General features: G+C 50.6%; 1 protein-coding gene across 1 annotated transcript in view; it reads right to left on the bottom strand.

The window, feature by feature from the left end:
* The window catches only part of ABCC3 (ATP binding cassette subfamily C member 3), a gene marked incomplete at its 3' end in the record, with an annotated part of 42,710 nt that extends 31,984 nt beyond the window's left edge, over nucleotides 1-10,726 (bottom strand). The window contains exon 1 of the mRNA XM_079544208.1: nucleotides 10,694-10,726. Coding sequence (XP_079400334.1) covers nucleotides 10,694-10,723 — 30 coding nt within the window. The 5' untranslated portion in view covers nucleotides 10,724-10,726. The remainder of the gene's footprint in view (nucleotides 1-10,693) is intronic.
* Between the last annotated feature and the right edge of the window lie 3,847 nt (nucleotides 10,727-14,573).

Below are 14,573 nucleotides of genomic sequence, written 5' to 3'. Positions count from 1 at the left end.
TGCTGTTTAAGCCTTGCTTTGCTAAGGCCTGGTTACAGGTGATGGATACCATCACATTTCTCCAGGATTCCCAGCCTGGACTGCAGCACCTGAACAAGGGCTTTCACTCCAGCCAAAATCCTGGACTCGAAAACTCATCCAGCAAGCATAGCCAGTGCTGGAGCAAACAAACAGATTTCAATAACAAGTGCATGCCTATCCAGAAAGAAACCTGCACTTCTCATTCCATTAGAAATTTCATCCTTCTTCCTTATGTGCCTCTAATGACCATTACTTCCTTGTTCTGAACAAAGGCAAAAGGAATACACTGAATATGTAAGAGGAGCATGGATTTCTCAAAGACATTGCTAGCAATGCTCTTCACCCATGACCCAGAGCACACGACTCTCCTGCAACTTGTAGCAAAGGATTTGAATGCACCACATCCAAACACACAGCTACGCGAGTTCAAACTAAAATAGAAATTTCAGTGCAGCTAAGGGAACTTGTTTTGAATCAAACCTATTAGAAATTCACAACTCGTGTTTTGCCGTCTGACGTGTCATCTTCAATCTGGTAGATAAATACTGACTTGCAGGAAATTACTTTCCTGTATCAGTGAGAAGCAGATGATGAAACTAAGGTGTGCCTGAATCACAGATATCTCTGCACTAGGATCACTGTACCGAATTCAGGGCAGGTAGGAGCTCTCAGCAGACATCTGTTTCAGTCAAGCCTCCCCAGCCCTTAGAAATGACGGAGCGAACACTCCAAATGTACATGCTGAGGAAGTATTTCCAGGCCTGCTTGTGCCAACACAAACAAAAAGATCAAATGCTGACAGCAACAGCTAATTTTAGGAGAACCGAAGCGCCATAGTGTGCTCGCAGCCCTCAATCTTGGCAGTGGCTGCTGAAAGGGCCGTGCATCACTGCTTCAGCCCACTTAAGACACTTAAGAGGAGCTCCTAAGCATAATGAAACGACAGCCTTGGCAGCACCCAGCACGGCTTGACTGAAGTGTAACAGCTTTGTCACTCAGTCACACAAAGCTTCAGCTTTGGCACAAACAAAAAGTGGATGGCAGAGAGCTCTGGAAGCAGCACAGACACAGAGCTGTTGGCTGTGCATCTGAGCTGTACCCTTAGTGCCCCAGACCAGCAGCTCTCCGGCCCAGGAGTGGTTCCTTTCGAGGCACACGAGCATCCAGGGGAAGAAAAAATGCTTTCATTTCCTACCCAGCTTTGTCCAGACCTTGGGGAAACTTCAGCCTTGAATCAACACCAAACAGGCAGCTATACTGCAATGCAAATACAAGATCAAAACCAAACAGAACTGCAGCCTCGGATTCAAACTATTTCTGTTCTCTTCCAATGAGAAGGTCCCTGGTGGCTACAGAGCAGATAAGGTTTAAAAGCATCTTTTTAACAGGATGAGCTCACCGGCAGCTACCTGCCTGGGGCAGGGATGCCCTCTGCGAGGCTGCAGCTGAAAGGCTCCCAGTTCTAAATCTGGCACTTGTCCACTCTCGTTTATTTAACAAAATGCTCATTTCCTCTTTAAATTACACGTGCTTTAGCAATGTCTTAAGCATGTTTGCAATCCCACTCTTTTTGCTTGCTGGAAAACATCCTGGGAAAAGGAAAGCTTAAGGATAGCAATAGCTGGGCACAGAATTAAACGAGGATTCTGTTTACAAGAACATTCATTGAAAAAAAAAAAGAAAGAAAAAGAAAGCACTCTTAATTTAAACCTTTCCTATTGGACCAGAATGCTCAGAAATGGTTTTCTGTCTGACAGCCACTGAGAAACTGCCCCAGATGTCCATTAACTCCAGGCTGAACACAAGCTGGCTATTGTATCTGAGACACAGACTGCACGGCTGCCAAGCCACTTTAAGGCTTGCATTAACTCTTACTTAAACTAGGCAAAGGACTTGAATTGTTGAGCGTAAAAATACAAATGGCCAGGAAACAAAAATTCTGCCGTTAAAAATAAATAAATAAAAATTCAGACTTGAAAATTCAGCTGAATTATCCCCAGGAACGAAAGAGGAACCCATTCAAAAGCACACGGAAGCACAGCTGGCCCCACAGCTGCTCCAGATCCTGCGCGGGTGAGGAGGTACTGAGTGCAGGGCAGGGAGCTGCACGCTGCTGCTCCGCTCGTGTTCTCCCAGGGGCTCTGGCAGGGGACGGTGCCTAAAGCACTGCAGTAGCAGAGTTCCATACAAATCACTTGCTCCCAAGCCCGGAGTGCTGAGGACGAGGCTGCCACGTATGCTCCACACCGCAGGGGCTCTGCTGAGTTATTGTCTTTTTTTAATCTGGGAATTTGAAAGCTGCCTTTCTTACCAAGCTGGAGCTGCTCTCACGGAGCTGCTGTAAATCAATGCTCCAGAAGCGTACGCTCCAACACTCCAGCAGCCACTCCAACCTGAAGCCACACACTGGGTCGGGACATGACATGAAGTTTCAAGGCCATCTATCCTGACAAACCAGTTAAACGTTGCTAAATACCCTTCAATCAGCAGTCGGGTTATAGGACTCCACCCTGGAGAACAAACACCAGCAGTGGGGGCCAAGGGGACCAGCTCTGGGACTCCTGCCATTCCAGCTCCTGCCCTCCCCTGCCTTTGCCTGTCCTGCACTCTGCCCCAGTAAGCAGAACAGGTGAGATGCTGATGGCAGCCAGCCCTGCCTGCAGGCAGGAACCCCCACTGTGTGCCGCTGCGTTGCAGGGCTTTCTTCAGGTTTGCTGCTGAAAGAGTTGCTATCCAACTTCAGCATATTAGACACGCGACTCCTCAGCTCACAGCTCTGTGCTGCAAGATTAGAGGTCCTTGATACAGCTTCCCAGCAGGTCAGGGGTCTCCTGGGGCCAGAAAGCTATCATCAGTAGAGCATTCTGCTGATCAGTTAAGAACAGCACTTACACAGCCCTTGCAGCAGCCCTCCATCGTACCCACAGCTCCAGCCACAGTCCCTGTGTAAGTGTGACCTCTGTGCAGCCGGGCTGACGTGCAGATGACCAGCTAAACCCTTAACTTCAATTTAAAGGATGGTATTCAACAGGGAAAGTTCTGAGCAACATTAAATCTGCTCTAGTGCTTAGTATTTCCTATTACGCTTTCCCCTCTGGAAAAGAACACCACTCTTGAAAAAACCATTCTTAAAACTGATCATGCCTACAAGGGAAAGAACGGAACAAAGCAATATATCTTGGGCTTCTTGCACATCACCCCTTACAGCCTTCAAAGAAAGAGAGGAACAAACCACCTAAAGCCAGGCTGAAAAAGAGAAGCAGAGAGATTTCTGCCCATCTCTTTCCCAAGCTCCAACAGTGATATTAAGACAAAGACAAGTAGTGGCTCTGGTCCTGGTTTTAAGTCCAAACCAGCTCCTACTGACCAGAGAAGTGTAAAATCAAAGTGCCTTACACAGGGTTATGCCAGCCCTCAGCTGCTGCCGCGGTCCTGCTGCCCACGCAGCTCGCAACAGAGAGCTTCCAGCCCTTGGGAAGGCTTCCACCTTCTGCACCCAAACAGTTATCTTCACCGAGCGGAAAAAATAATCTGTGTTTTTTTCCAAGAATTCTATATAGCAGGAAGAACTGCAGAAGTGAGGGAAAACACAAATTCATTCTTTATCTGATGGGAAGGTGAAGGCTGCTGTGCTGATGTCATTCACACCACACACAAGGTTAACACGTGTCGTGCCACTGATTGTCTGCTGCTTATCGCTGGTCGGAAGGTTATTTAAGATTAAAAAGGAGATTGGAAAGCTGACTGCAAAGATACGCAGGCAAATGGAAATGAATAACTGAAACTCTTCCCTGCAGCAAATAAAGATGAAATGGTGCCTCTTGCAGAAGCGACTGAAGGTGAGAACTCCAACGCAGACAAGTCTCCCTGCCCTCCACATCCCACCCATGAGTCCCACCTGCACAGCCTGGCAGAGGAACCCCGATGGCCTCCTCCCCAGCACAAGGCCTGCTCCAAACACAGCAGAATTATCAGGGCTCCTGCTCAGCCACAGCACAGGCTGTGTGTGTGCTATCTCAGCCCTGCTGCCTCCCCTCCCACTTCCAGCTGTTATCCACCCCTCTCTTTGGTCCTTGCTGCTAAGATCCTCAGTCCTCACTTGAGGGCACAAACGCAAGCAAGCTCCCTGCTCCACTTCTGCGCAAGGCTGCCAGTTTCAAACAGTCTTTTCAGAGCAAGATCATCCATTTACGTCTCCAAAGGAACAGTTTCACCCTTATGCACAGAAAGAGTGAACACTTTGTTCGTCTCAAGCAGCTATTGCACAGCTCAACTCCTTCATGTGCCACACAAACCTTTTTTCCTTTTCAAACGGGACACAAGGTAAGGATGTTCTTCACTGCAACACTGGAGCAATTCTGCCTGGGGCTGAAAGCAGTGAGGGTTAAGCAGTACTGCAATAACCAGGAAGGGCTTTTTTTTGTTTACAAAACATTGCAATATCTATCCATGTCAGTGCAGCACCACTGCCACGTGTGGCACCACGGTGAGGAAACGCTGCTCACACCCTTCCGACTGGTTTCTCTTCCCTTCTCCTTTAAGGGGAGGTTGCCCATCAGTGCTGCAAAGCCAAAAAATCCAAAGAGAAAATAAAAGATGGGATCAGGTGAGTGTGGAGCAGGGAAATGCCCATCACAGAAACCAGAGGCGAGGCAGAGCCCTCCTGGAATGCTGCTCTTGCCCAACGAATGGCACGCACAGCTTCCACCCAACACCAGCGAAACAATGTGAGCGTAAAGTTTAACACTTGACTTTCAACACTTGTAAATCCCATATTTCTGAAAGAACTGTGTTTATCCATGATCTGTACAAACATCCTGTGAGTGAATCCGCCCAGCAAGTGCTGACTGGAAGAGGAGAACCGATGGTAAAGAACTGCTGTGAGGGAACAGCGGCTCCACTGCAAAACGCTCCCAGGAAATGCACTGCAAATATCCCACAGAGGCAGGGCTGCACAGCGCCACACAGAGCTTCCACCTGGAAAGCAAATTTTTGGAAGTCACCAACACGTAAGCAAGGGGAACCATCTCTGCACTGGGGTGGGAGGAAAAAAAGGGAAAAAAATACAGATAAAATACCATTGCAACATATGGATATTACTACCGGTACCAAATTTCCATTAGACAGCTTAATATTGGTTAATTTGTTTCTCCAGAAGACATCTTGTTTTTTCAGAGGAGACAAAATACAAAAGCCCGAAGTTTCTAAATGCTTTTTGTTCTGCTCTCATTCCCCTCTCTGCAATAGAAACCAACATCCAGAACACGGAGAATTTTTTGCTTTGACTTCCCCACATTTCCAAATGTACTAAAAGGGCAAAACAAAAAAGGAAGAAAACTACACTAGTAACAGGAGGAGGGGATTCCAGGAGCCATCAGTCAGCTGGGGTCAAAAGGAGAGGGGCTGAGCAAGAAATGATGACCATGCATTGTTTAATTGCGTAAGCATCAAATGCGTTTCTGTGCCCTCAAAAAGAAAAGAAAAGAAAAGAAAAGAAAAATGAATTGCTTCTGAAACAGAATGACTTTGCAATTGGAAACAACTCCTGTGAAATATTTTTTGTCCTCCCCTTCCGTCATTCCGCACCGCGCTCCGGTTCAAAGCCTCGTGACACCAGCACGTGTTGTCACCACCGAGGATCCCAGCCTTCCTGTGCCACGGCTGCCCCAGGCACCAGGGGACGAGCTGCCAGCTCCAGGCACAGCGCTGCCAGCCTGGCACACAGATGTGTCCCCTGGCAGACTGCTGGCTGCCTGCCCGCTCTGCTGTAACGTGATGGGTAATGGCCCGTCAAACCACAGCCCTGCCGGGAGACAAACGGCCATGAGCTCACTGGAAAAATATTAACCATTCCATAGCTTTCTCAAATGAGGGTTTTGTTTTTTTTAATTACATTTTAAACAGTAAGAGCCTTTTCATTTTAATATATTACAAACGCACGTAGAAAGGAAAGGGATCTTCAGCGGCATAGCAATTTGTACAGCAGGTGGGAGAGCCCCATGCTGAAATGCTTTAGACTCTTAACTGCAATCATTAAAGCAGCTCCACTCCAAGGATGTCCTCAGAAAGTCGTACTTTGTCCCAGCTCTCACTCCCATGCAGCTCCCAAGCCCTGGACTCCCCTGCCTGCTCATCTGCTGGCCACATCACTGCAGAACTGCCACCAGGGAGGAGCAGCTGGGCTGAAAGCTGAAGAACCTACCGACCTCGGGATCTGCTACAGGCACCGAGTCCCCCTGCGAGGCTCAAGTCGCAGCCCAAGCACAAGGAGCCCTCACCAACCTCCAGCAGCCCCACACCTGCTCCCCCTCAAGGCATCCTCTGCTTTTCCTGCCCCACGCTCCAAGAAGCACAAGGGAAGGAAGGAGGGGCAGCGCCTGCTGTCCAAAAAGCCTTTGGGAAGCACTGCCCACAACGCAGGCAGATTGCCTGACCTGCCAGCGTGCTGCTTTGAAGAAAATGGCAAATGCTGATTTCCTATAAAAACACGAGCAATCACATTTACACACTGTACTGAAATGAATGTCATTCTCATGAGCTTCATTAATTGACACTGTCATTGAAGGATGCCATAAATTATTGACATTGGCAGCTTTCACTGGTGCTGTTTTGCTCACAAGTTTCAAACGCAGACTTTGTCTTTCCCAGACAGATTTGAAGACAGCCTGTCCTTTACAGAGAAGGATAACAGCTCCTTACTAACACTCCAGATCTATGGACAAATATTTATACTGCTGTTAACACTGCAGAATTAGATGCCCACATCCTTTACTAACAGCTTTGTTCCAAGTCAGATCAAGAATCCTAACACCCTTTGAGGATTTAAGTTTGAGTGCTTAATTGCTTTTTCAGGATGAAGAGTTCAGGATGCTACCAGCAGAACCACCCTCAGTAAGAGTAACTTCACAGACCAGGTGCCTGAAGAGACCACTCCAGTTACCTATTTGAATCTCTCAGGTAGTACAAGACAGAACACAGATAACTGATGTGACAGTTTGTGTTTTATGTAAGTGGGACTCTGTTATCTCAAAGTGGGTACAGTAAACAACGATCACGTGGAGATCTGTATCACCTTGAAGGATCTATAAATGTTGTTGCTCATCACAGCACGGCAGGAGAAGCTGACAGATAAAGAAGAGCTGCTGTGGACCAGGCTGCCCTGCTGCCGAGTCCTCTCACCTGCTGCTGCTGCAACCAGCCTCGCTGATACTGCAACAGAAGAACTGAAATGCCATGTTTTAATATTCATTCAGGGCCACACAACAAAAGGTTTGGTGGGGTTTTTTCTTATTTTTTAAAATGAAGTTATGCATGTGTTCCAAGCAGTACTTTTTTGGCATCTCCCTTGAAAGAAGCATTTTTCTCCTCCCACACCTACCCTAAGTCATCTTGAAATAAAAAAAGAGGAAAAAACCCACATTTAAGCGCGGCACACGAGGAAGCAAGGAGGGAAACCAGGCAGAGAGGAGAAGTGCAGTGCTCTGAGCCAGGGGAGCTGCATTTCCAGGGAGCAGCACGACCTGCAGCCCAAACCCTCCAAAATGTCATAGAATGACTCAGACCAAAGGACTGTACGCAAAGGCAGGGGTTTGATGGGGTGCCTGTGCTCCCATATAGCAGGCAATTTGGAGGTGTTGTTTACTTTAGAAAATTGCTGCAATTTCCTGTAGAATTACTCAAGAGTCTGTGGACGAAGAATGAGACAGCACTTCTCGTGGGACAGACGCCTGTCAGGAGGGCAAGGCACACGCACAGCTGGGGAGGCTGGGAGCTGTGGGCCAAGCAGGGCCAAAGGGGCCCGGACCTCACTGTCAGCGACCAGAAGTCACGGCCTCTCACTTGAGGCACCGCACCGCTTTGTGCTCCCATTTCCTCTTTATGCTGATAAAAATAAAGGACAGAAGCTGCTGTTCCAGCCTGGGCGCAGACTGCAGTGTTCATGCAGCCCATCATCGCAGCAACCCCTGAGCACCGCACAGCACCGAGCGCTTTGCCCTCACAACACTCACACAACCATTTCGCACCCGCAGCCTCTGAGCCACGGGCAGGCAGCGCGCCTTTACAATGGAAAGCAATCTGGTTTTCTAAGCTCGTGTTGCTTCCTTGGCCAAAATTCACATTTCCAGCAGAATTCTCCTTAAGAGAGCGCCACATTCACCTCTGAGAGGAACCGCTCACATCGTACGTAAGCATGAAGGTGAGTAACTCTGCAGTGTCTGCTTCTGCAGGAGAGATCTGCACCATGGTAATTGCCCCAGCATTCCAGCAGTGAGTGTGTGACACAATAAAACAGGAGGCAATTGTGAACAACAGCAAATAGGACGCTGTCACACGCACCTCTTCCCAACAGCATTCAGAACGGGAACATTGCCAGGAAATATTAACCATTAACTGCGGATGCTTAACTGAAGAATATCAAGCATTTCCAAGTGTGACGAGATTGCCCACGCTGTAAATGAAGTTCTAGTTGTTTCTTTCATACGTGGAATAGCCTGGATTTGTGTTGGTGACTTGCTGACTGCGTGTTCAACAGGTGAAGCAGTAGCTAGAAGGCACTTCTAATGTGACCTACAGTGTTTTCTGCAGTTTCTTATTTCCAAATTGGGTTGAACAGGAAATTATTTTGCCTCTGTGCAAGCACAAAAGCCAACCCTCACATTCCCAGCAAAAACCCCCGCCTTGCAGAAGGTCCTGAATCCTTAACGCTTCTGGTAAGCTCAACATGCCGAGATCAATCAATTTCTGTTAAAGGCTGATTGAGCTCAACCTAAACATCTCTGTGGGCTAATTCTGAGCTGTTTGGTTTTGATCCTGACCTCCCCTCAATAGAACACTGTCACAGAGAGTTTAAACTTTAAAACAAATAAATGTTTGAATTGGAAGACCAAGTTTCCTCTTGCTCTGAACAGGTTCAAAATTGACATCAGTACATTACTCAGCTTCCAAAAACACCCGAAGTCAACTGGTCAAAATATGGGGAAAGAACCTAAGTTCACCAGCCATGAAAAAGCAAACATTATTACTGGTTCATGTTTTATCAGTCCTGATCTGCACCACAAGGCTGAACACCCTCAGCACACACGCACAGTAAGTGCCTTTCGTCGCCTTCTGCCCTCTTCAAGCAGATACAGCAACGTCTAAATTTATGAACATTCTGCCCATTATTCAGCATCAGCTCACCGTGCTGTAATTAATGTCAAACATTGCACTGCGTGGCACCAGCAACAAGTTTGACCTCTGTCCTTGGATAGGACTCTTCCCTACGGCCCAAAATCCAGGTACACAGACTAAGACGATGATAAATCAAAAGGTAACTTGGCTAAAACGTGTTTCTATTGCAGGAGTAACTGGAATAAAGGACCGCGTCTTCGAGGCACAGAATCACATTGAGCTGAAAGCTCACAGCAACCAGAATATTTTATCGAAAGAACACAACACATCCTGTTGCATCTCAAGCTGCTGTTGGACTTGGATGCAGCAATGATGGGGAAGACGTAGCCAGAACAGTCCCACCCAGCCCTGAGATTACAAGACAAGCTGAACACTGCCAAAACCCAGTGAAGTGTGACTGCGCTCCTACAGCGAGTGCTGAAGGGACAAATTCTGCAGTCGGTGAGCAGTGCTCCCCAAAGGAAGTCCCCCATGTGCCTCAGGGCACATTACCTTTCCATCACTTCCTGCAAATCTAGCATCAAACATCTAGCATCTGGCAACGTCCCAGAGGAGGTACTGCCCTGAGGACAGCATGAGACAGCTCAGCTCAGCACAGGGTACCACGGAACTGCTGCACGAAGAGCACAATGACACCTCCATGCACTGCACAGCTACAGGCAGCACAGCTGCAGGAACGCTTTGCATGAGCACAGCAGGAGCTGGCTGGAGGGCTCAGGATGCAGCAGCACCGCCAGCACAGCCCCACGCGAAGGTGAGAGGAGCTCCTGCGGCAGCCGGCAGCAGCAAGCAGCAGTCTGCCTGCGCTCGTTCCTGCTCTGTGTGTACAGTAAAAGTGAGATGAAAATAAGACTTGTTTGAGCAAGCTCACCCGTACCCACCGCGTGTACCAGTGAGTGCGTGAAGCGCTTGAAAGCAAACCTGAGATGGAACAAAAACCAAACCAATGGGCTTAAGGCAATTCAAAAGTAACTTTGAGACAGATCTGGAGCGAGGACGAGTTCTGTGGAGGCAAAGCTCCGCAGCAGGACCCGCAGCCAGCTGTGAGAGCTGCTCTGCAACAGCTTCCCCGCAGTGACCACACGCGTCCATCATCAGCCATCCTTCATTCATCCGGACTTCACTCAAAAAGTCCGTGCGGGGAAAAGCAGCCCGCAGAGCGGGGAGGGGCGGCGGGCAGCGGAGCGGCAGCTCCTGTAGTGTTCCTGTAAAGCTCCCGTAAAGTTCCCGTAAAGTTCCCGTAAAACTTCCGCTCGCCCCGCGCACCGTCCCGCACGCCGCTCACAGCTCCATGCAGCGCTGCCGGCCCGGCGCCCTCCCAGCGCCTCCGCGGCCCGCGACCACCCTGGGCAGAACAAAGCGCGGCCCGGCGGGGAGGAGCGGCCGCCCCGCAGCGCGACTCGGTGCGTGCGGAGCCGGCACATCGGGCGGGACCCGCAGCGGAGCGCCCGGCCGACTTCTCCTTCAAAGGGAGCGGGACGGGCGGCACCGCGCTGCTTACCCAGAAGCGGGACCCGCAGAACGCTTCCATGGCTGCGGCGGAGCGGAATGGAACGGAATGGAACGGAATGGAACGGAACCTCCTCTGGGCCGCGCCAGGCAGCGGGAGCGGGCGTTGCCGGCCGGGGGCTGGGAGCTCCTTGCCCGCCCCGCCCCGTTCCTCCCGGAGGCGAGAGGCACCACGCCGCCCTCGTCCCGCGGAGCTCCGCTCGCACCGCCTCCGCGGGGCCGCCCCGGGCTGCGCGCTGCCCCCCGTGCCGTGCGGGGCGGCCGAGGCCCCCCTGGAGGGCGGAACTCCGCTTGGCAGCGCCTCTCAGCCGCTCCCGGGGCGGCCCGTTGCCGGCTCTCTCGCGGCAGAGCACCGAAGTCAACCCGCTGCCCGCCCGGCTCTGGGGTTTCCCTGCTGTCCGCCCGCCCCCTCCAGCTGCCGTTGGTGTGTTGCGGCTGCTCGGCTCTCCGCCCGCAGTGCGGGAGCCCCAGGGCCGCTCTGAGGCCGCCTCCAGCCGCGCTGCCCGGCGCGGTGCAGCTCCGGGGCCGAGGGTGCGCGGTGCCGGGCGGTGGGATCTCAGATGCTGGCCTCGGTTCCCTTTGTTTTAGTTTTGTTTTTTTCCTGCCTGGCTGCAGCCTTGCCTTCCCTCGAATATCCCGACCATAGAATTGCTACGGCTGGAAATGACCGGCAAGGTCACCGAGTCCCCCCCAAACCCACCCCCACTGACTGTGTCCCCCAGCACCACAGATCAGGAGTCAAGGGCTCTCAGATTACACGTAAGCCCGGCCACTCCAGCATCTATCTCCATCCACTTCCTACACGCTGACTGCATCCTCTGAGACGTGAGATTAAACCGGTGGCACAGACCTGCTATAAAAGCTTCCAGTCAATACATTTTGCATGCATGCGTAACCAGATGATTTTGCAGTGCACCTTGGACACAAGCTGCTTTTTACTTCCTCCTGATGCGTGAGCACTGTTTGCTTTCCTCTTGGGCAGGACTTCAGCATGAGTGGCCACCCAGCATCGGCTGTATGTGAGCTTTGAGCTGCAGCATCTGCCCAACAGCACCGTGCTGCCCAGAGCACGCTGCCCTCACCAACTGCTGAAGAGTTCCAGCATCCGTAGGGAGGAGCCACCAAGCAGAGGGCAGCATCAGAACCTCTCAGCAGAGGGGAGAGATGGAAAACCCATGAATGCTGCATCTCCAAGTCTTTTCCTCTCTTAGCAAAACATTCTGCTCTTTTTTTTCTCTCTTTTTTTTTTTTTTCCTGGACCACCAAAGACACAGCAAAGCACTGCAGGCAGCAATGTGCTTCTATCAGCAGTGCTGAGCATCTGCCACAGCCGTGTCTGTGATGAAGCCGAGGGACGCAGTTCTAATTGCCGTAGGAATCACTGTCCTTATTACTGGAGGGAGGTCTTGCCCACCGTTAGCTTCTCGGATGGTTGCCTATAAGACTGAAGATCTCAGACAGATAAAAGCTGATCATCCCATCTATGTCCCAGCCCTCCAAAGGAGCGCGAGAGGAGCCCCGGGCAGCTGTGTGAGCAGGATCTGCCCAGGACACCGCATTCTCCTTGCAAACCTTACACTGAAACTTTTGTTCAGCACTCAGAATTGCACCAAGGGAAGTTCAAAGGAAAGGCAGTACAGATGGGAGGTCCTCTGTGCTTCCTGAAACCACGGCCCCACAGTGTGGGGAGCTTAAAAGCCTGCCCGGAATTAAGATCAGCTTTACCATTATGGGATGTCACAGGTACAAAGGTACTGCAGGAACAGCCATTGTAGGCATTGTGTACAGGAGGGGAGAGGTTCATTTTAACAGCATACTTTACAGCTCCATTGATATGTGCTACATGCATTAATCCCTAATTAAGATACCGACTTCAGTGGAATTCTTCCACCGTATACAGAGAAAGGAGCTGTGGTAAGTTTTGCCCTGGGTCTTGTAGGATTCAAAATGAAGGGGCCCCAGCCAACCTGCCTCTTGCCTGGTGTCCCTGTTCACAGTGGCAGCCTCTGCCTTCAGCAGCAGCTCGTGCTGCTGAGCAGGGTGGTTCTGGTGAGCACCGCACCTGCCAGACCCTGGGCCCTTCAGGACAGACCCTGCGGCCTGGCACTGACTTTGCAAGGCAGTTATGGACTTCCAGGGGCAGCCTGGCAAAAAAAAAGAAAAGGCAGGAATGAAAGAAACATGAAACTTTCAGCAAGATGAGGTAGGGATAGGCTTAGAAGCAAAGCAGAGGCTGAAGCACGGTTGCAGGCAGCTCACTGTGTTCTGTTTCCTTTTGGTGATGGGAAGGAAGGCAGATGTACCTTGAGTACATCATCACTCGTGTGACTTTCCCCAGAGTTCAAACTGGCTGTGAGTATGAAATGGCACTTCTGTGTGAATGTCACGGAGGTCATGAACTCACCTCTTCTCACTGTACAGTTATTCCTGGGAGTGGCAAGATCAGATCTGAGCTCATTCATAAATGTATTTGCATCCTCCTTGCCATGGCAGCTGCATGCTAAAAGCACTTTTCACCTGCTAACTTGTAGGGCAGGTGCTCAGCCAGCGCAATCACAAAGGCCCTAAGAGGCACACCTAGAGGCTGTAAAGCTGGCTGATTGCTGGGGGCAGGAAAGAAGGGAACCGGGGAGCAAAGCTGCTTGTGTAAATGCAGTGCCCACTTCTGTGCAAACCCTCATCTCGTTCTGAGTTGCAAAGCCCTAAAAGCAAAAGGAAGCGTGATCTTTTCTCAAAGAGATGAGCATAAAGGACGTAGTGCTGGGGAGGGATGAGCTCTGGAAGTTGCAGTTTTGCAGTTTCTTGACTCTGAATGCCACCTCAATTCTCTGCCTGGAAGGGCAGAATAATGGGGATTTACAATAAGCTCTGTTTAAAGTCAACACCTCATGAGGAGATCTTGGGTTTCTTTACACAAAAGGTCGTTGGCGTTCCCCTGGCTGGAGTCAGAGGTGGCCCTTCCCTGGGGAACCAGCACAGGAGTGGGGAGCACACCTCACGGGGCCTCAAATTGCATTGAAAAACCCTCCTGTTAGCTCTGGGGTGAGGTGGGTCAGGGCATCAAGGTTCTGTTCAGAGAGAAGAGGTGCACGTGTGATTCTTCCAGGATGCCACATGTAAAACCATCTTTCCCTCTTACGCGAGCGCTCCTGCATTGCACGCTGCAAGTGATGAGCAGAAGAAGCCAGGCATGCTGGCAACCACCCAGCTCCCCCCGCAATGCTCCTGGAGCTGCTCTAGCTGGAAGCAGCTGAACTCTGAATGCAGTTTGTCCCCCTGTCACCTCTTAGGTAATTTCACATACTTTTAAGTGAGCAAAGAGATTAATCAAGCCAGTGACAGGCGAGCACACCTCAGTTTGTGGGCGGTATGGTTGCAGAAGGAGATTAGAGCGACCAACAATCAACCCAGACAAACAGCATGTGGGCTTATTGCCACCAAGACACAAACTGTCCTACCCCAGCCCCCAAACACACTTGCCAGAGGTTATCCTCTCCCCCGGCAACTTGGCCAGCCCCAAAGCCTCTCCTAGTTTTCATGGGCTGGAGCAATTCTGAATTTCACCCCAAAATGGACAGAAGAGAGGCTGCGGGAACTCTGCTGCAAACAGAGTCCTGCTGTGTAGGAATGGAGTAGTCAGCAGCCCTTGGCCGTGCTGAGATGGTGACACCTGGCAGAGCCGCACCGCCTGCCCCGCTCTGCTCTCCGCTCTGCACTCCATCCACTGCAGCTCTTTGCTTTGTGGAACGGCTCCATGTTAACTCCTTCCTGATCTGCCCCACAACAGCTGGGATCTGCCTTTGGTTTCCATAAAGTAACTGTTTGTACAGCATGTCATCAGAGGTTTAACCATCATTTCCATTTTTCCAGCT

This window comes from Tetrao urogallus (assembly GCF_951394365.1).
Source record: "Tetrao urogallus genome assembly, chromosome: 18".
Taxonomy (NCBI): Eukaryota; Metazoa; Chordata; class Aves; order Galliformes; family Phasianidae; genus Tetrao; species Tetrao urogallus.
Note: the sequence above shows the minus strand (reverse complement) of the source record. Positions and strands in the feature narration are given on the sequence as shown.